This window comes from Spea bombifrons, chromosome 7 (genome assembly GCF_027358695.1).
Source record: "Spea bombifrons isolate aSpeBom1 chromosome 7, aSpeBom1.2.pri, whole genome shotgun sequence".
NCBI lineage: Eukaryota > Metazoa > Chordata > Amphibia > Anura > Pelobatidae > Spea > Spea bombifrons.
In genome coordinates this window covers 472,878-495,142 of record NC_071093.1, presented here as the reverse complement: position 1 = coordinate 495,142, position 22,265 = coordinate 472,878, and the positions used below count along the sequence as shown (strand labels likewise).

General features: G+C 51.2%; 2 protein-coding genes across 2 annotated transcripts; both read right to left on the bottom strand.

The window, feature by feature from the left end:
* Positions 1 to 339: 339 nt before the first annotated feature.
* On the bottom strand, positions 340 to 8,965 carry LMLN (leishmanolysin like peptidase). Its single transcript, XM_053471617.1, has 17 exons — positions 8,799 to 8,965; positions 8,383 to 8,480; positions 7,859 to 7,889; positions 7,510 to 7,592; positions 6,942 to 7,059; positions 6,053 to 6,231; positions 5,440 to 5,545; positions 5,131 to 5,225; positions 4,771 to 4,888; positions 4,563 to 4,670; positions 4,322 to 4,398; positions 3,871 to 3,981; positions 2,832 to 2,964; positions 2,592 to 2,751; positions 2,073 to 2,203; positions 1,047 to 1,257; positions 340 to 643 (listed from the first exon to the last, which is right to left on the bottom strand). The coding sequence occupies exons 1-17, from the start codon at positions 8,919 to 8,921 to the stop codon at positions 546 to 548; spliced, it is 1,980 nt and encodes a 659-aa protein (XP_053327592.1). The 5' UTR covers positions 8,922 to 8,965; the 3' UTR covers positions 340 to 545.
* Positions 8,966 to 10,076: 1,111 nt separating this feature from the next.
* On the bottom strand, positions 10,077 to 22,161 carry PARP14 (poly(ADP-ribose) polymerase family member 14). Its single transcript, XM_053471611.1, has 17 exons — positions 21,957 to 22,161; positions 20,763 to 20,902; positions 20,214 to 20,247; positions 19,128 to 19,346; positions 18,783 to 19,019; positions 16,271 to 18,537; positions 15,758 to 15,994; positions 15,263 to 15,484; positions 14,753 to 14,825; positions 14,259 to 14,408; positions 14,104 to 14,166; positions 13,812 to 13,988; positions 13,510 to 13,713; positions 12,170 to 12,769; positions 11,912 to 12,051; positions 11,237 to 11,411; positions 10,077 to 10,466 (listed from the first exon to the last, which is right to left on the bottom strand). Exons 1-17 carry the CDS (start codon positions 22,138 to 22,140, stop codon positions 10,177 to 10,179), a joined length of 5,412 nt encoding a protein of 1,803 aa, XP_053327586.1. The 5' UTR covers positions 22,141 to 22,161; the 3' UTR covers positions 10,077 to 10,176.
* Positions 22,162 to 22,265: the final 104 nt, after the last annotated feature.

Here is a 22,265-nt window from a genome sequence, read left to right as displayed (position 1 = left end):
TGAGCCCACCGCCTTCCAGTCCTGTTTTCAGGGGGTTAAAATACGCCAAGGAGCGGCAGAGAGAACCATAAACCCTGCGACACGGATACCTCGACCTTAAAAACATTGTTTGAAGTTTGTCTTCATTTCGTGATGCATTTTGTGGCGGGCGCAGTCTGATCTTACACTGCGAGTAACACTCAGATTCCATCTCTGGAGATAATTCACACCGTCCGAGTCAATGAGAATGGGCAGAGATACCAGCCGGACCACCTAACCCTGGGATGCCAGCTCACGTCTCTCTTTTTACAGTTAAAGATAAGCTGCCACTAAACATGATAGAAAAGTCTCCCTAAAAAAATCACAGTATGGGGGAAGATCCACGGATCCCCCGCAATGATCACTATTCGTTAAATCGAAGTCTGTTACCCTGAGCCGTAAAATGCCCACGTGGTTCTTGGTCCAACTTTATATCCAGACCTCGTTCTGCCCTGAAACCCAGCGAGGTGCTGCTGGTATCACGGTGACAGAGCGAGCCCAGAAGAAGCAGCGCAGATTCCGGGTTATTAGTAGACACACAGAAAGAACCCTGCCAGCAGGGGGAGCAAGTTCAGCATCAGAAGCCACAGGGCCACAACCAGGTTTGAAGAACGAGAGCAGAGATCTGAAACAAAAAAGAGTGAGGACGTCAGCACAGAACGCGGGATTCGCATTCAACACAGCCAGCTCTGACGATGCATCGAGACAGAGAAAAGCTATCGCAAGGAAATGAACAAAACGATTAAAAAAACAGCCAGAATGGGTAAAACGTGCCCGTAGGTCTAACATCTGCTTCCGCGGGCAGACGAGGCCTCAGTGACCTCCAGGGGTCTGGGGTATATGTGGCTCCTTCCGGCCTCAGAAGCTTCTTTGTGATGGAATTACAGGCTGGCGACATGCAGGGTGCAATTAACGCAGCGAGGGTCTCTGCACTGACCATTAGATCATTTGTGAGCTATAACCATTTAACCACAACGTGTTTCCGTTTCCACGCCACGAATATCACTAGCCAAGAATGTGGACCTCACCAAGAGGGGTGACCCTGGTCCTGTTGTCTTGAGGGGGTTCTCGTTCAGGAGGGCAGTTGTCACAGAAATCCCAGCAAGATGGGCAGATCAGGTTCCCACCATAAAGCCACCCATTCATCTGGATGCTAATAGTCAGTATTTGGCCTGCGCGGGTGCACAGGTAAGAAGAGTCTTCCACCCAGACCTGCAGCCCTTCTGGAGAGCACTGCACCTGCCACGGAGGGTTAAAAGAGTCATTAGTACTCGGACAAAACACCATGAGACGGCAGAGGGTCCCTGTGACTCCGGTGCAACCTCCAGCACGTCACCCAGCGCAGACCCCCCACACGTCACGCAGCGCAGACCCCCCCACACGTCACGCAGCGCAGACCCCCCCCACACGTCACGCAGCGCAGACCCCCCACACGTCACCCAGCGCAGACCCCCCCCACACGTCACCCAGCGCAGACCCCCCCCACACGTCACCCAGCGCAGACCCCCCCCACACGTCACGCAGCGCAGACCCCCCCCACACGTCACGCAGCGCAGACCCCCCCACACGTCACGCAGCGCAGCGCAGACCCCCCACACACGTCACGCAGCGCAGACCCCCCACACGTCACGCAGCGCAGGCCCCCCCCACACGTCACGCAGCGCAGACCCCCCCACACGTCACGCAGCGCAGACCCCCCCACACGTCACGCAGCGCAGACCCCCCCACACGTCACGCAGCGCAGACCCCCCCACACGTCACGCAGCACAAACCCCCCCCACACGTCACGCAGCGCAGTCCCCCCCCACACGTCACGCAGCGCAGTCCCCCCCCACACGTCACGCAGCGCAGACCCCCCCCACACGTCACGCAGCGCAGACCCCCCCCCACACGTCACGCAGCGCAGACCCCCCCCACACGTCACGCAGCGCAGACCCCCCCCCCACACGTCACGAAGCGCAGACCCCCCCCCACACGTCACGAAGCGCAGACCCCCCCCACACGTCACGAAGCGCAGACCCCCCCCACACACGTCACGCGGCGCAGCCAGGCACCTGATAGCAGCCGCTTCCCCAGTCCGGGTAACTCATCCTCTTGAAACACTGCTCCATAATGAATGCGGATCTCTGCTCCAAGCAGGCGGACTCCGGACCGTACCTCTCCGCACCAAAGTTCCTAGAAGGTACTGAAACAAAAGCCAATTATGAAACAAGCAAAAAAAAAAAAACCACAAAACTTGCCCGGCTGGCAGATCGGCCCCATTCGGCCCCCGTCTAGTCGCCTGTGTCTCCTGCCAGTCGTTGGACTCGTCTTCGATTCAGGAGCCGTATGTCTATCCCATGTAACGTGGCAGAACCGGCTCCCTCTTCTTGCTACTAATCCCTGTCGCTATTAAGCGCAGCCCCACGAGCTCATTACATCGCCTGCAATCTTTAATGTTAAAGGGGAGTAAATCATGACTCCCAAATCGCTTTCCTCTGTAGGCGGGAGGAAGTCGGTACAACATGCAAGAGTCGAGAATACACATTACAGATAAAGCTCCCTCACCCGGATTCTGAACGCGCCGCATATACCTGGCTGGTTGTCAGAAATGGTGCAGTCAGAGCTGCGCTGGAATGTGCCACTTAAATGCCAGCTGAATTCTTGCGTGAACGGGCAAAAGTCTGCAATTTCCACCGCGCCGCCGTAGTATGCGAGATCCTCCGCCGACACTCCAGGAACGCCATCGAAATACTGCAAATGTGCAAAACTTTAGAGACAGCTCCGCAGATCGGCCACTGGATCTCCTGCGTGTCAGACATTCACACCTTTACCTGGTATTCCTGGGGAAGTGGTTTGGGGAACCTCTGCAGGTTACATATGGCCACGGCCTTCTTGTCTTGCCTGCATGTTAATTTTAACGGATTACTTCTCATGGTGTTACAGAAAGGGCTCACACTCTGCTTCCTACGCAGAAAAAAAGCAAGTTACAGTGTGACGGAAACACTGAGAAATCCTCACCCGGCTCCCATGCCTCCGACGCAAAGAAATCAACCAAATCCCATGCCTCCGACGCAAAGAGATCATCACCCGGCTCCCATGCCTCCAACGCAGAGAAATCACCCGAATCTCATGCCTACGACGCAAAGAGATCATCACCCGAATCCCATGCCTCTGACGCAAAGAAATCACCCGAATCCCATGCCTCTGACGCAAAGAGATCATCACCCGAATCCCATGCCTCTGACGCAAAGAGATCATCACCCGACTCCCATGCCTCCAACGCAAAGAGGAGATCACCCGGCTCCCATGCCTCCGACGCAAAGAGATCATCACCCGAATCCCATGCCTCTGACGCAAAGAGATCATCACCCGAATCCCATGCCTCTGACGCAAAGAGATCATCACCCGACTCCCATGCCTCCAACGCAAAGAGGAGATCACCCGGCTCCCATGCCTCCAACGCAAAGAGATCATCACCCGGCTCCCATGCCTCAAACGCAAAGAAATCACCCGAATCTCATGCCTCCGACACAAAGAAATCACCCGACTCCCATGCCTCCAACGCAAAGAGATCATCACCCGGCTCCCATGCCTCTGACGCAAAGAGATCATCACCCGAATCTCATGCCTCCGACACAAAGAGATCATCACCCGGCTCCCATGCCTCAAACGCAAAGAAATCACCCGAATCTCATGCCTCCGACACAAAGAAATCACCCGACTCCCATGCCTCCAACGCAGAGAGATCTCCTGAATCCCATGCCTCCGACGCAGAGAGATCTCCTGAATCCCATGCCTCCGACGCAGAGAGATCTCCTGAATCCCATGCCTCTGACCAAAGAGATCATCACCCGACTCACAGATCCTTACTTCGCGTTTTGTTGATCAATCCAGAATTTGCAGCTTTTCATTGCGAAGTCGCATCCTTTCCCGCGGCCCCAGTCCAGTCGCTCGGCCATGCTATAATTGGCCCAGTACCAGCTGGAAGGAGAGAGGTGTAACCCCCCGGTCACTTAAAGGCTCATCAGCAAACACATCACATTCGTTACTACCCAATAACAGACAAACCGGGGGAAATAACTAAAGGTTCGTTCCAGAAGGAAGGAGTCTGGGAACTGGTGGCAGGTAACAGGTCCTAGATGGGCTCAGGGAAGGAGCCCGACGCGGTGAATCGGGGGAGTCAGCCGGGGGTCAGAGCCGGGGCCTCTAGCAAAGTACTTGGCAGCAGCCGGCTCCTTGCTATAAAACCGTACGCTTCTCTACCAGGGACCCATAAAGGGTGAATTCCGTTTACGGGCCATTATCTGATTACTGCTCTTACCCGGTGTCCTCCATCAGTGCCAAAGTAATTCTGGAAAACACTCGGTTTTGTGTGTGCGACCCGGTCATGGCCTCATTCTGCGAACACGAAAAACCAAGATGTTCAAACAGCGACCAGACGCCAGGCCGGGTGTCATCAACAATGAGAAAGCACAGGGGGGTCATCGAGGCAGCGGGATGCACGCTAGGCCATGAGCCACATGCGGCGGGGGTAATGTGACACGTCATTCGCGTTAACCTACCTCCAACAGGCGCTTTTCCCAGTGGTTCATTTCGGTTCCCATACCTCCTTGGTTTTCAAGCTCCATCCCCTCTAGAACCGGGCAATCAAAATGCTTCCGCACCTCCTCCTGAAAAATCAACCACAAGTGTTTATCGTGCATGAGCCTCTGCGATACCGCGCCGTTACCGACACATCTCCCAAAATGAACAGAAAGAGACGTTTCTTACGGTGACCCTCGGAGTGACCAGCAGGAAGACATTGTGCCGGAGCACGCCGGGGCCGCGCACATCCCAAATCCTCGACACGGTGCGAACGACCTTATCGCTCCACTGGTATACACCTAGACTGCGAGACACAACGACACAGATGTTACCGGCCGCGGAGTATCGCATGGTTCCCGGCACAGGCTTTAACAAACCCCAAGCATCGAGAAATAAAACAGAACATGACAGGGCTTTGTAGATATTAGGAAAGCACTCGGCATTCATTACATCCCAATACATTTTTAGTAGGCCGGTTGCCTACAAAGCTTGCCTTTGACACGAGGGCTCATTACGAGGCCGTGCCCCCTGCCTGACACGGCTTACCTGTCATTAAAGCGCGGGAGGCCGTTGGCGTGTCTTTCTGTCAGGGGGATTCCATCGTCGTTGTAGTAAAATGCAAAGAGGCCGGCCGAGAAACCCTGAGGACAGAGGAAAATTCTCAAAGAGAAAAGACAACACCAACCCCTGCATTCAAACCGCACAAGGACGTGTGGGGGGTCTGTATTCATCAGACATGGACGCTTAGGAACCCAAATTATTATCCATAAACCGATCATTTCCCTGTCCTGCTACCCAGAAGCCGACGGTAAGAAGTGTCAGCGACTATACCCGAGGATATCGGTTACCACTTACCAAAGCGTGCAATATCTCATGCTTCACGGTGGATAACATGCCGACAAATTCCTGCGACTGGGTGGAAATCATGGCTGGGCAGAGGTTGGCATATCCAGCTATAGGCCTGATGAGGAGAAGACATACAGCTTACACACTAAATATATATATATATATATATATATATATATATATATATATATATATATATAAATATATATATATATATATATATATATATATATATATATATATATAAATATATATATATATATATATATATATATATATATATATATATTATATTCTAAAGCACAACTGTGCCCTAGCACAGAACTCTCACACACAGCAAGGCCTTTCCTGCACATTCAGAGACATTATGAGAGCAGCATGGCTGCCCAGGGCCCGGCGCACCGGCAGAGCGGTACCCAAGCTAGACCAAAGGGGCTGTATGTGGGATGCCGGCTACAGCTTTGGAGGCTTTATCCGGGTTTTCTGCTGACCTCGGAAAAGTTACGGTTACAGTAAATGTAAAGTGACCTCGTTACAGCAAGCGCAGGTTAAGTCAGAAATCCTGCAAACAATCATTTTTCCCGACAGCTTAAAAAAAAAACAAACACCACCCTTTCCTTACCGGTCCATCTCGGCTTCGAGTTGGCAATACGCTGCGTACGCGACGATGTTCTCCTGCCGGCAGCGATCTGTGGTGAGTGCGCTAACATAAAGCACAAAGTCTGCGTCCTGAACACCAGCACCATCCGGGGCCCCCGAGGGCCCACAATGCCACTCGGTATCACTGCACACCATACATTGCTACGAAGAGGATACCGGACTGTTAGTGCGGAGGGAGGGGAACGACCCAAAGGAGAAAGACACTACACAAAACCACAGAAAATGTTACATCCGGGGTATTTCATATTATTTATTCATTGTTGCAAATCTGTACGTGGAGGCGAGATAAACACATCGCTGCAAAGGGGGCGAAAGCCAGGCGATCGATACAAAGCATGATGTCGCAAGGTGATGCATGGATCAAGTAAAATAGGATCAAGGGATTTTATTTTCATTCTAAGGAAAATGGTATTAAAAATCCGGAAGGAACGGAAACCAAAATACCAACTAAAACCATTGTTTTCAGCTTTGCCCGGGTGGTTTTGGCATTGTGCACGTGGCCAGGTTTCCTATCACTGTTCCCATTTTACAGGCAACTGGCAGGAACATGTATGATGTATTATACATCATAAGGGACATGACAAGGACATATTCATGTTATCTGCTTAAAAATCTACTTAAAACAAAGTGCGCGCGGAAGCGCTCGGGGCATCGAATTCAGCTCCCAGCCACAATCCTGCCAACGTTAACGCTCAGACTCTTCCCATCCCCAGAATGCTTTGGGACCTCAAGGACCATGGTGGGACTTCTCTGACCTTGGTTATGGAGCCACTTGAGCCCGTGGCGAGAAAGGGAAAGGAACTCCAAGAAACATCAGTAGCCTCCGTGTGTTAGAAGGAGTTGGTTGTTACCTGCAAATGTTTTTCTGGCACAACAACAGGTCCGCATCGCGTCTGCCGTGCGCAGGCTCCGTGACAGTATCTGTGAGGATCGCGCAGCTTTCGAAGATACTGATTATTCTGGCACTGCCTTCATTGGACACAAAGACAAAGGTCACGCGAGCATTAAAAGGAGCCCCCCACTCCCATCAAACATCATCTTATTCTCGGAAAGCTAATTTCTGATGAAAGAGCCGGCCCCGCGGGGAGCAGAGGACGGGACGGGACTTTTCTCACTGAAGAAATATTCCAGAGGCCACGGATCTCACGCATCCCAGCGTTATACGCGTATCTTATACTGTCCTTTATCACTTCTATCCTTTCCTGGCTCCTACATTCTTCGCTCCGTTTACTGAATTCCAAGTAAATTAGCCCAGCCCTGAAAAACGTTTCGCGGAAATAACGGACTAACACCCTCTATAGTCTGCGTCCGCGTGGCTTTATTACACCAGAGCGGTCTGCGGATAATAACTGACAGGACACATCAACGTTTGCCAAATAAAGTTAAAATCAGCATGAAAAATACAAAACCGACCCTCACCTGCTCAGCAGAATGGAGCCGCTCGGCTTGCGGACACGGAGCGTCTTTTCCAAATAGGCTATTGCTTGCGGGAAAAGCTTATTCTGCAGACAGAAAATCACAATTAATACATGTTTTCCACCAGCTGCTGCCCAGTGGAATTCTGCCACCGTCCCTCACATAACAGTCATACAGGGAAATGTCCTGAAACATGGTGGCCCGAGAAACCGCAGTAAACGTCTCCCCGCCTGGCGGTGACGAGCGCGCGCCTTTTCTGCTCTCTTAATAAATCTACATTTCTGTGGAACTGGAGCAGAAGTTTTCAATCACCCCCCTCTGGCACAGCACGGGGTTCCCTCATATCACTTACTGTGACGAGTCTTCTCTTTGCTGAAACGAGCCTGAAAAACAAAAACATTCATTACGACATCGACACTCGCCGGGTCCGGGAAGAGGAAGTTACGGGGACGCTTCCGCCATCACGTCGCTTTACGGTGCGATCGCAGCTCTTCCCGCCACATACTGTCAGTGAAAACGGGGCCACGTTCTCCTGAAGGGACAAAGTCCTTTCATTTCCATCGCTAGCGGGGCTCCAAGAGCGTCCCTTTAACGTGGCAGCTCCCACAGTCCACACACAACGTCTCTAATACACACATATTGCTGATTTTAATCTGTAAACCAAATCTCAGACATTTTTTTTAGAAAAACGTATAGAAAAGCGTAAGGTTTGGGGAAAAAGCCCAGCGATGCATCCATACGTTGGCGGAATGCGGCTGCGCTCGGCTCGTCGTATGGTTAACGGGTGAAAGGAATTGTTTGAACGCGCTGTTTACCGGATAAAGGCCATTCGGGTCGTACGCTTTCCGGAGGGCACGCGGTTTGCCCCGTACTTACTGCTCAATGCTGTCGTCGTACACGATGTTCACCCGCAGCCGGTGCTCTGTCGCTCTTTTGGAAACGTGATTTGACCGCTGACGCACTTTGTACACGACCTGCGCAGGAAAGGATACGGGACGTGAAAATCTGACCTTGACGGGGCGCGTTCCCTCGGCAGAGCGTGTGGGGGGCTGCGGGGGTCGCACTATTGTTATTATTTTACGCCGGTGTTACACCAGACGGTGCCGATTCAGTAATAATTCTCACACATCCTTACTGCTAATTTCACATAAAAATGACGGTTTTTCTCATTACGATTTGCCCTCCAACCCTTTCCCCTCTGCCCCACCTGTCAGTATTCAGCCCCATTTCTCTCCTTGTGGCCCCAGCCTCCCCCTCTCTCTCCTCCCCTGCCCCTTATTTCCCCCGGTCACCTCCTCGGGCTCGGGGGGTCGGTGCCTGCAGGTCCCGGGTGAGACTGGGCGGCAGGACAGGATGAGAAAAGCCCCCAGGGTCAGCAGGCAGGCGGGGGAGACCCGGCTCCGGCCATCCGCCATCTTGCTGCACCCTCCGGGTACCAGGGCGTGACGTCACCAGCTGGGACGGAAACTACTGGTTACCAGGCAACGGCTCACGCGAAGTTAGTGGCGCTGCGCAGCAACGTCAGGGCTCCAGAGAGCGTTCGAAGCGCCGTTTATCCCAGTAACTGCCCCTGGAACTGGCTCCGTGCACCGTATCTGGGGTTTCAATTCACCAAACGGTGTGGATTCGAAGTAATTCTGGCGCAGAGGGTGTCTTGTCGCTATAGCAATCGATGGCTTGAATGATTAGTTGTTTGCACAAGTTGCCATGGTGACAAGGCAACTTTAAAAGTTTTGCCCCAGTTCCCGCCTTGTGGAGAAATCATGTTCCCTGCCAGGGGTAACCAAAACATTAACACTTTAATAGCACCTCACACAGATCCTAGCGCAGGGACTCGCTAATGGTGGCAGCCGAATGGCTCTAATAGAGGACCTTCTGGAAGCCGTGACTTATCAGGAGGTAAAGATATGAGTGAACTCACCTGTATTAAAGCAGGGATTCCAGAATATGAAGGAGTCAGCTTCAGACTGTGAAACCCTGAGAATCTGCCCCTTCACCCCGAGACTGGGGTAAAACCCCTGAGAATCTGACCAACCCCCCCAGAACAGGGGGAAAAACCCTGAGAATCTGCCCATTCACGCCGAAACTGGGGTAAAAACCCTTAGAATCTGCCCCTTCATCCAGAGACTGGGGTAGAAACTCTGAGAATCTGCCCCTTCACCCTGAGACTGGGGTAAAATGTAATGTTTGCCCTTCTCTGTCATGTGTAACGGGGCCGCCGGTTCTCTTCTCTCTTACAGACGCCGGTAACGTGACGAGTGATTTCTCTGCATCCAGGAGGGAGTTCGTTAAATTGTGGAAACGGTTGATTTCATCACCATTCAGAAGTGGTAATAACCACCGATTAGGTCAGTCGGGGGGGTTTGATTTGTGGGTTTCCTCTGAGTTCGGTGACCCCCCCTTGTGCCGTGCGGCATCGTTACCGTGAAGAGTGTGCTGTGCGGCATCGTTACCGTGAAGAGGGCGGCCGTTATGACCGGCAAGGAAACCTAGAATATGAATAAATGGGACATTTTCCATATAAATGGAATTTGTGGAAAAAAATCTCACAAAACCGGGAGTATTATCTATGTGGCTTTATTTGTGCTTCATGCTTTATCTCAGACATGCAATAAGGCCACGGGGGTGAAATATTTATTATAATCAGTAGCAGGCCAGGAGGGCCGGCAGTTATTTCCGGAAGGTGATGAGGTATTCCGGATAGGCCTGGATGTCGTTGAATATGACGTACATGGAAGGCTGGCTCAGGTTGTCCGTCACGCTGTCGTGGAGGTCTGTCGGGTTTGCGGCGTTTTTGGGCGGTGGGGCGAGCATTCCCCCCCTCCCGGCACAGTAGATCCCGGTGATCACCCGCGCCAGGTACATGTACTTCTGGCTGTTGCCGTCTGGCTTGGAGTACGTGTCGTGTGCGGAGTAAATCGCTTGCACCGCAAAATAGGTTCCGTTCCCAAAGGCAGCGGCTGCGTGAGAAACACAAACAAATTGCCACGAGCCGACGGCGAGAAACGTTTATTTGTAACAAACTCCTCATTTTCAGGGAAATCATTTGTTCCGAATCACAGGATACAAAAAATGGGATCTGAACAAAGGTAAAATGATCTTTTTTTGTGGCCGAGCCTACCCCCTGGAGCCGCGTGGCCGAGCCTACCCCCTGGAGCCGCGTGGCCGAGCCTACCCCCTGGAGCCGCGTGGCCGAGCCTACCCCCTGGAGCCGCGTGGCCGAGCCTACCCCCTGGAGCCACGTGGCCGAGCCTACCCCCTGGAATCGTATAATGATACAGCTGTAACCCGGCATTAACCCGGTTGTTAAGTGACCCTGGCGTGAGTGTGGTCCACCGTGCCAAGTGTTAGCAGAGTGTTATCTTTGCCGTGGCTGAGTGACCGGTCACGGGATCCATGGGATCAGAAGGTAAAGCTTTTACCTGGGGAAGATGCCCCGGGGTGCAGGGAAAGTGTGTGACGCCACGTGATGGATATTTGTATTTCTGGGGATGCTATGGGGCGATTTATACACGGCCGCTTTAACTACGAGGTATGATGTCATGGAGTGGCTGAATTATTAGGGCAAACTCATCTAGTGTGCGGACAGCTGGTAGTGCGAGTGTATGGGGTGGGGAGGATGGTTTAGCGTGGCACACTAATGCGAGTGTATGGCTGGTGAACAGAGATCTGCCCGGGGTGGACCCGCAGTACCCACTTTTAACCCTTTCAGAATTGTGTAGAATCTCACCATTCATTCCAGCGTAGCTGCGGTTAAATCCATTGTGATTGATAGTTGCCACTTTGCCGGGGTCCGTCCCGTGGAACAGCCGCTTTTCATTATTTCCGGTGCCGTTTTTGGTGTCGATGCTCTGTTTCTTGGTCTGGTAGCCCAGCCAGAGGCCCCTGTTCTGTATTCTCTCGATCTGCAATTACAAGCAAAATGGGTTCTAGCGATATGGTTAAAATCAGAGTATCTGTATCACGTGACTCCAGTACTTAGCGCTCTCCCGGGGGCCGCCAAACCCGGATTCATCCGTCACTCTTCCAGATAACGAAATGCGATTCATCGCTGCACAGAATACGTTTCTACGTCTGCTCCACAATAACGGCACTTACACCGGCAGAAACCTCACAAACTAACTTGTGGCAAAGGTGGCATTCTGTGACAGCGCCACGTTTACAGTCAGCGAGCGTTCCGTGTCTGTCTCTGGAGACGGCTGCCTATGGGCTGGTTTCATACACCACATGTGTTTGTTCATAAAGTGTATCTGAAGTTGGATGGAGCTGCTCAGGGTCAGGCCCTGCTGGGACCTTGTGCTTTAGAATAATGCGGAGATCGGGTCTAATTAGGGAACCGTACCGAGGACATAATAAAAAGGGCCGAGTGTGTCCGTCAGCGCTAAGAAGATAGTGAAAGAATTACCTTTATTATGTTCATGTTGCATGTTTTTGCAAATTCTTTCTGGATGTCTGCAAATTCAGCCGATGCGGGGCTGAGCTGAACCGTTTTAACTTGATCGTCATTCATTGGGTCCCAGTGTGAAGGTAACTCGAGGTATTGTCCTAAGATAGAGATATTTGGTAAGAATGGATGGCCGCCCGGTGTGCCTCGCGGGGTTAATCTCTGACGGCAGCCACCTGAAACCATTAAATCGCGTTCCTTTAAAAATGGAAAACGTACCGATTTTTGAAACGCGTTGGAGTCTCACTTGGCCTCCCTGGCTGTCGCTGGCGACTTTCAGCTCCATGTTTACGGTGTAGTTGTTGCCCGCGATACGGATGGGGAAACTTTGTCTGTTCTCCAAGCTCGCCTTTTCCAGCTCCATGTTGGTCATGATGTCGAACGGCGTAAAGCCGGAGCTGTCCTGGTATTTCCACTCCACCAGAGAGCTGCAGAGCTCGGCCTCCTTTCTCCGGGTCTGCGTAACTCGGATGTCATTTATTAGGGCTTGGATCTCTTTGGACGAATGCAAGACATCCCGGGATAGACCAGACACCGATATTTTAGACTTCTGAAAACAAATGGCGACGTTGCGTTCCTTCTGCAGCTCGCACAGCCTCTGACACTCCTGGTCGCCGAAGTCCTCGATGCATTCGTCCGTTATAACGTTCTCATCCTGCTCTTTTAATATAAGATCTTCGAGCCAAGAGGTGGCCTTTCTGACCGTTGGCAGGCTTTCCCCGCATAAATGGAAAATCGCCGGTTCGAGGTCTTCTTTTAATTCAAAAACGTTTGTTTTCGACGAAGGTTCGTTACTTGGAAACAGAGAGGTCAAAAAATCTGTAAAAAGACATGAAAAGTGGTTGGCGAAGGAACGGCCCAAGATGTCTTTTTACTGATTTGTGAGAATCCTGCAATATACTTCACTTTTAATTTGTTATCCTAAAATCAAACAATTGTATCAAGGTAATAATAAATATTTCTCACGGCTTTTCAGTTCCTACCCTGACAGGCTCACACTATTGGGCTTGCGCACGCCACCAAATAGAGGGTAAAAGCTGGTCCTCCTCACCTCTAACCCCCTATTGTGATTGCCAGAGATACGAATGGGTTAATCCCCTTATCCCATAATCCTGGGGATGGAGGGGACCTGCCTAAATCTCGCCTGCCAAGCCCTGAGAATGGCGCCCATTATACAATTCTTGGAAAGCTTCTTCCTGATCGATCAGACGTTTATGAGGAAGCTTGAGGTGAACCTGGCGGTGTTTGGCTCAGCACAGAAGACCCACTGGTGTCGCCCGGTGGTCCATCAGTGAGAAGCCATCTGCTTTTTAAATATAAAAGGAGGCCCAATTGGGACAGAAATTGCATGGAAACGTAGCAGTCACCCGTCGGTTACAATCACCTCGACGATACATTTGGGACAAATGAGCTGACGTTTCAGTAGATTCTGCCGCTCGGTTTAACCCGGCGGATCGTACATGGATTCAATGGAAAAACGAAAAGATTAACAGAACAATGAATGGTGGCTTGCGTGGTCCGGATCTGGTATGGTCGGTTCCCGCAGAGTAATCACTTACTCGTAAACCTGGTGAACACGGATGGTTTTGGAGCGCCGTTTCCTTCGTCCTTCGTCATCACGGCATAGAAGTCGTCCATCATTTGTTTCTGGAAAATGACGACCTTCACTTTCTGAATCGATGGGGGGGACTTGGAGTTGGCGAAGTGTCTCACAGCATCCAGCATGGCAGCCGCAACGGCAGAAGAAGACAGGTTTCCTACACCTGGAGAGGAGGCAAGGGGTCAGAGCTTTCCGCGACGTCCCGGCTCCGCGGATCTCATTTTATTTTCAGTATATAAAAGTGAAGCGCTCGGCACGGACCTGTTCCTATGGCCGGGAAGGCTACGGACGCGACCTGCTGCTTCTCGCACGCCTCCAGAGCTTCGACAACGCATTCTTTAATATCGTTGCTGAAAAGACCGAGACAAACGTGGAGGATGTTCTGGCAGCGAAGACGTCCGCCCTTCGTCAGGATGAATCGCTTGTGGGGTTGAGATCCTGGAAAAAGAAATTCTGGAGAATGAAGTAACGGGCCGGCAGTGTGGCTACTCGATACGGTTAACCTGCTGACAGTATGTCGCAGGGGAGAACCCGGCCCGCCGGACACCCTTACCGAGCGTGACGCATTCATCATAGACGCTCTGACCGGCAGCTTCCAGGATGGCCTTGGAGACGCCTGCAGACGAGGAGGTGCAGATATTAATGTGTCCCGAAATAAAGGGGAGGTGCGAGGGGTAGAGAATTTTATGGCCAAGACTGACAGGTCACCTGATCTGAGAGTGAACGTGTCATTGGATGAATTGACTATAATATCCGCATCTTCCTTGGTTATGTCTCCGGTCTTCACTTGGAAGGCAACCGGCCCAATGTTCATTTCATGGACTCCAAGGGCAGGCGAAGCGACGGCTCCAGACGGGGCTGCAGAAAACGATCGATCGACATAAATACTAACCGGCCAGGCGCTGACCCAATGTCTGCCACCCCATCCCCCCTCAGACTTCCACGAGACACTAAATTCCTTATTTCTGAAATCTGTTATATTTTCTTTAACATCTATTTTTCTAGATGCCAATCGGCCCGTCCCTTCTTTGTCTCGTCTCAGATTCAGATATGGCTTTCCCATGCATGTTTAAATTCCAACACTGTATTATTCACTACCACTTCTGCTGAGAGGCTGTTCCATGTATCTACCACCCTCTCAGTAACGTAAAACCGATAGCACCCTCATTTTTTTTTATTTTTTTTTTGTGCTGTTGGCTCACCTGCACTGTCCCCTTGGTTCAGTTTTCGGCTGGGTCTGATATCCATCCTTTGCGCAAGTTCACTGGAGAATGCCTGCAATAAAATAGCAATTTAAATCAAATATTGAATATTTGACTAAGAAGCACAACGACTAAAGGCTGATGGAAATAACTTTGTGTTACACGCAGGCTTTCGGTGAGTGTCTGTGTAAGTGTCCAGGAAAGTGAGAAGCACATTGCTCCCCCTGCCGGGGTTAAATGCATGTTCTTGTATTTTGTGGCCTGCGCGATGGGGGTTTCAGAGGCTTTTCCCCGTATGTAGGGGGTTACGATGGGTTAATAATGTAACGTGTAATAACAAGTAATGCGGATTGTTCTAAAGCTCTAGTCGCCGGCGCTTCATTTCTCTTTGCCCCCTACTGGGCTCAGCAGGAACTGCGATGAGTGAGCGGCAGAGGAAATCCCCGCGTGCGCGATGGGAATCTGAACGTCATTAAAACCCCTTCTCTCCGACACAAACCCCTCTGTTACCGTGAAGCTATCCGTGTCGCTCGGGTGCAGCACAAAGTCAACTCTTTGAAGACACTGAGCCTTATTTTTGCTGCTAAAACTGAGGATTTCATCAAACATGAAAGCAGCCGCCTTGTCTTTCGGGAACCCAAGGACCCCCGTTCCGATCGCTGGGAAGGAGATGGATTTCATTTGGTTTTTCTCTGCGGTGTCCAGGCAGGTGTGTACGATCTGCCCCAAAACCTGAAACGCAGACAGACCCCGGAGGTCACATTCACGGAGCAGCCTGGGGGCCGGCGGCGGACACCCCACCATCTACCAACCATAACTAAAGTGACGCAGACAACGGGTTTCATTCTAGTTTGGGACGTTGGGGGAGTTTTACCGAATTAACCACATAAATGCCTCGTCTTTTAATGATGTAACTGATGCCTTTACATGTCTTAGGACTTTTCATTTATCTACAAGAAGAAAAACATAAACAAAATGTGCCCAAAAAGCATCCGTTTTCCTTACCTTCCCAGAAGAACTTGTTGGTCCGTCCCAACGTGGCACCACCGCATGAAAAACAGCCTTACAGGAAAGCCCCCAGCCGTCCGTCACAAACACGCAGCCTTTCTTCACCGGGACCCCCTGGCTCGCTTGGTGAAGATTTTCTTGCAGTTTCTGCCCGGCCTTCACAAACAGAGCTTTGGAGGCTCCCCCGCTATTAAGATAAAGGTCCTTCCCCACACTGTTTACGATCACATCGGCCTGAACACAGAACTGTATGAGTTCTTGGTACAACACTACGGGATATGATGGCGCTATATGAAACAGTAAATAATACGACATACTAGCGTGTGTGCGTGTGTATAAATATATAGATATGTCTTGATAAAACACGAGCTTCTGAACTACGCTTCGATTACGGAGGTTCTGATTCGGAGAGAAACGTTGCATTTATTTAAAAATACATGCAAAAACAAAAAAGTATAATCCTACTTGGAAGAAATATATGAATTGAGAAATAAAACCCAAAATACGAACCGCGACGTCTTCAATGTTTCCTCGGGTCAGCGAGATTGTCAGACCCTCCTTGGTTGTCAGTTGATTGAGCGTCTTCTTTATTTGTTTTCCGCTTTTGGAAGCCTCTTTTTTTTCTTTATTTTTCACAGTTTTCTCTGAGTTTTGATCTCCAAACTGCTTTTTTAAAGCCTCGGCAAAGGCTTGAATGACTGGTTCTGTGGGGTCCACGAGATGTATCCGTTTCAGGCGGGTTCCGTGGCGGTGATCCTCCAGGTATTCCCTTACGGATTCTATTATATTTTCCACACATTGCTTTAACGGAAACCCAAAAATCCCTGCGCTGACAGCTGGAATAGCGATGGAAGCGTGACCTCCGTCTGTCGCCAGTTCCAAACTCCTGCCTATCGCTTTCCGGAGAAGCCGCTCGCATTTCAGCGCCGCCGACGAATTCCATCTGGGTCCAACAGCATGTATGACCTGCTTACAGGGCAAGTTACCGGCCTCGGTGACAACCGCGTCGCCGGCTGACAGATGTCCGTTTTCCCGCACTATCCGATCGCTGTCCGCTTGTAGTTTCGGTCCTGATGCTCTCAATAACGCCAGAGCCAGTCCTCCGATATGCTTCAAGTCTTCATTGGCCGCATTAACGACGGCGTCGACGTGGTGGCCGCTCAGGTCACCTTTATACACGGCGATGGTGACTCCGTCAGCGAGGGTTACTTGGCAGTGAGGATCCCACGTATTCGCGTTACTTTCCCATAACTCCTTTCCTCCATCTTTCTGCAAATATATCAAACACTTGAAGTCGTTTTTTGCTTTGCTTACAAGCTCACCTTCGTTTGACTCACAAAACTTCTTTGCTCCTGGTTTGTTGATGCGCAGAGTGTCCGTGGACAGAGAGGACAGAGCGCTTTGTATTTGGGCGGCCGCCTTAACAACAGAAGATCTCGGACCGGTCAGAGTAATCGTTCTCTGATTCGTAGTCATTTTCACGTTCATCTCTTCTACTTCCCGGCAGAGCCGCTTCTTTTCATCTTTAATAAAGTGCACGACGGCCACATTCTGGACCTCGATCGCCTTCTCCGACACAGTGTTCTTCTCCACAAAGTCATGGATCTGGCCGTAGGTCTCCAGGACCTCCGCAGAGAGCCCGCTGATCACCACCTGATTTTCTGCTCCTGCGGGGAACTGCTCCATGCGGAATTTACACGTCTCCGCGTTGAATGAATTATTTAAGGATTCCTGTAGGCGGCTCCACTCTGGCTTTTGGATGACGCTCTTGTCGTCGACGGTGACTTTCTTGCTGACCAACCCTTGTTGTATTTTCTTTTCTGCCTTGGACAGGTCCTCGGTGGAGTAGCCGGATAATTTAACTCTGTCATCGTCGAGCTCGTACATCGCGTTAATGTTGTGTCGAGTGAACAGGACGCACGACATCTCTTCGCTGTCGGCACAGAGTAGGAACTGCGCCACGTGAGGATCCACGGGGATTCGTTTGGATTTCAAAAGTTGCTTTAAATTGAGGATTTCGTTTTTGGCATAGCGCACGTCTTCCTTTTGTCCACAGAGCTGCAGCGTCTTTGTTGATGGATCGTAGTTCATCTTTAGGTCCGTAGTGACTGATTCCACGTTTGCCAGCAGATCGCTTCTCGATATGATTTCGTATAATGCTGGCGCAAGTCGCTCGGCTGTTGTCACACTTTGGTTTTCTCTGTTCATCTTCTTAATGGTATTTTCAAGGAGATTCTTGAATGGCGCGTCTGTCTTTATTACATCCTGGGAATACCCTGCAACGAAGACCTTCTCGTTATCCAAGTTTGGTTTGATCAAGACTCCAGAATACGCGGAGCCGATGGCTTTCTCTTTGATAGCTCCCCACACGGATGCCTTCACGTCATGCTCCGTGACTCTGAACTTTGACATTTCCATGGAGAACACATTGGAAGCTCTATCTTCCCAGGTCGGGGCAATCTTTGCCAGGGTCCGGAGACGGGTGGCGATGTCTCTAGGAATACACAGCTTAATGTCAGGGTTTGAATGGCTCAGATCTGGCCAAGTGATCTCACAGTACTGAGTCTTCATCTTTTCCTCTACGTTGTGCTTTCTTTGTGGGTCTTTCAAGATGAATTCTAGGATGTACGGACTCACAGGGAACTCCAGGGGCAGGGGTTCCGTTACGCGCGGCCCGTTCTTCCCATACAGGGCTATAGCCAGAGTCTGGATGTACGGATACACCGATAGCGGCGTCTTCCCCAACACATGCCGTCCCGACAGCACCCTCCTAGCAACTGTAACAATACAAAACTGTAAAAATACTCATCAGAACTATCACCCCATTTATTACAATAACGCTCCCCTCCCCAAAACGGTAAACATCAGGAAACACCATTTCTACTGCTTGAAAAACTGGCGACTAGATGGGGCCGAATGGGGCCGATCTGCGGCGGATTCTGGGCTTCTCCTCAGGTTTTTCCTCCCATTGTCCTACGAGAGCTCGGATTGTATATCTACCTCCCGGCAATGCTTTACTCACCTCTTTTATCCAGAAACGTGACGCACGCAGCGCCTTCTTCGGGAAGCAGCACGACCTCTTCCACTTTTCCTCCTCCGTGTTTCGAACTCTCAAAGTAATTCATTAGTAGATCCTCGGTGGTTTCTGGGGGTAAATGCTCCACTCGGATACTTCTAGTTTCTTCCAGAACCTTTGCGCTCAGTTTATACTGAATCGCCCTCTTACACTCAGCAAATTTTTGGATGAAATCTGCAATATCTGTGGGGGGGGGAAGAAAAATCACACATTGGGTCGGCAGAGAGAGGGGTGGGCAGAGAGAGGGGTTGGCAGAGAGAGGGGTGGGCAGAAATCAGCGCCGTCTCTCACCAATGTCACAGATGAACGTGACCGCGGCAGAGCTGATCTCCGGGATCATCTCCACGTGGAAGTCTCGGTCGGCCTCTTTATTACTGACGTTCTCCAACAGAAGGCCTAGCACTTGCTCCGTGTGGGACGGCGGAAGGTTTTCCACTAGAACCAAAGAAGACGCGGGTTCCTGCCTCTCCTCGTCGGCTTCGCGAGGAGATCCCTCTGCGGCTGCGGAAACTTGGAGAGGAACGGGGAGATTAAGCTCTGCTTCCGCGTATCGTGCAGCCTGACCCTAAATCACAGATATCTGAAGTCGCTCTGCCTGAGCCCGGCCTGAGCAGTCCACGAAAACGCGGGTAATGACATCATCGCAGCGATGCCCGGGTGCAGTCTGACGGAGAATCCCCATTCACCCAAAGCTTGGAATATGGAGCGTGCAGGGAGAAGAAGAGGAGCACCACGCGTAGTGATTAGTGAGACACGAGAAGGAAAGTGCAAACATAAAGCACGGAGACAGGAGTCACCCAGCCAATGAGTACTCGCGCGACAGGAGTCACCCGGCCAATGAGTCCTCGCGCGACAGGAGTCACCCGGCCAATGAGTCCTCGCGCGACAGGAGTCACCCGGCCAATGAGTCCTCGCGCGACAGGAGTCACCCGGCCAATGAGTCCTCGCGCGACAGGAGTCACCCGGCCAATGAGTCCTCGCCCGACAGGAGTCACCCGGCCAATGAGTCCTCGCCCGACAGGAGTCACCCGGCCAATGAGTACTCGCGAGACAGGAGTCACCCGGCCAATGAGTACTCGCGCGACAGGAGTCACCCGGCCAATGAGTACTCGCGCGACAGGAGTCACCCGGCCAATGAGTACTCGCGCGACAGGAGTCACCCGGCCAATGAGTACTCGCGCGACAGGAGTCACCCGGCCAATGAGTACTCGCGCGACAGGAGTCACCCGGCCAATGAGTACTCGCGCGACAGGAGTCACCCGGCCAATGAGTACTCGCGAGACAATACAAATACACGATCCCGGGACACGGAGCGCATACATTACGGTGTGACTGAAATGCCACCGGAGCCATGACGGCCACCGGCGTGCTGCTTACCTGGATCTTGCTGGCTTCCCGTGGCTTTTCTGTCCTGTAAGAGGTGAATATAAATGTATGGAGTGCAGGTCAGACGTCTTTATACTATTAGAGGTTTTATGGACTTAACATATATTTTTGCGTTGGGGGGCTGCGTTCTATAAATTATCATGTAAGAGACCTACGCTGGTTAATATTTTTTTGCTGATATAATTCATCTCGGTCTCCCAAAAACCTTCTGAAAGATTTTTCCTCTAGACCCTCACTGTGACCTCCGTTCTTATTGCTTCTGAAGAGGGGGCATCGTTCTGGAAGCTTGCCTGCGCAGGGTTGGGGAGTGTGGGGTGTTCGATACCCGCGTCTCACACTCTCTTACACACCCTGTATATAACACAGATACCCCCCTGATCTTCCCTGATAACTACAGACAGCTCGGTCCTGCTGGATAAGACGGCCAGAAGCCGAGGATATTCTGGGCGCGTGGAATGATGATGGGTCCTTCCGTCATCAGGAATTATTGGGCTTTTTGCCCCATGATTCCTTTGCAGCTGCGTGGCAGAAAGTACTCACCGCTGGAAGATCCTGGACACCGGTGTGGACCGCGTTGGTTTTTGAAGCATCGGCGTCCGGACGTCGCACCTCCAGCATCAGCTTCTCACCGTCAGGCAACTCCAGCTCATGGATCCTTCTCTGGAGAACGCGCTCGCGTACTTAGGATATAAGAAAACAGAACTGCAATTAAAGCACAAATCATACAGAGGGGGCATCTCCCGGCTCCCAAGAACCGTTCATGCGCAGGTCATGGCATTGTACAGCGCTATATAAAGCAATAAATAATCATTTCTGTACTTGCGGTGAACGCGGTTTGAATTAAATGTTTCTTTACACCCTGCTAACCCTAATAATAACTGGGTTATTCCATCCGGAGTCATCGGGGCCGGAGGTGGCCGTTTGCTCACAGCTGGATGTGGGGCCCTCGGTGCATTTACACAAGCTCTGGTTTATTTCTATACCCCAGGCCCCGGTGGGGAAGATAACGGTTGATTTGCCCCAGGTATCAGTGGCCTGGTTGTGTTTAATTGCTGGAGGACAATGGCGGTGGGTCTTTATTATACACAGACCTGGAACCATAGAATATGATGACGGTCCATTAATAGATCTGCCCTTCATTATTACCCCTTCGACCTGCCCTACACATTAATACCCTCTTCGACCTGCCCTACACACAACTACCCCAAAGACCTATACTCGGTATTATCAGTGGTGCCCCTCATTATCGCTCCCGTCAGAGAGTGGTGTCCTTCCTTACCTACCCCTTCCATAGAGACTGTTATTTGCCCTACCCATAAAGCGTTGCCCCAATGTATATGCACACTTGCATGTTTCCTATTATTATCTGTCCTATAGAGTGTTGCCCCCAATATATGCCCCACCCATGCAGTGATGCCCTTAATTATCTGCCCCATCAGTAAAGTGTTGCCCGTAAGATCAGTCCCACCTGTAGAATGGTATTCCTCATTATCAGCCCCACCAATAGCGTTTTAACCCTTTATCTATCCCACCTATAGAGCAGCACTCCTCATTATCACCCCATTATTATCTGCCCCACACATAGAGCTTTGCCCCCAATATCTGCCACACTCTTTATTTCATGCCCCAGTGATAGAATGGTAGCTTTTATTATCTACCCCCCCATAGAGGGCTGTCCATTATTATCTGCCCCACACATAGAGCAGTGCCCCCAATTATCTGCCCCAGCTGTACCTGTCTCCTGGTTGAAGTGAATGAGGATGTGGCCCCCGCTGCAGTCCAGCTTCTTGATCACGCATTCCCCTCCATCAGACTTTCTCTTACTCTGGAAATATGTCAGTAACTTGTTCTTCACCTGCTTCAGCCTCTCGGGCCCCTGATCCCACCGAAGGGCCACAGGAAACTCGAAGTCCCCCATGGCGAGGGCAGGCGAGGGCGGGCGAGGGCAGGCGAGGGCGGGCGAGGGCAGGCGAGGGCAGGCGAGGGCAGGCGTTGGTGCAGAGTCGGGAACGGAGTGCGTTCTTCTCTCTCTTTTCTCGTTTA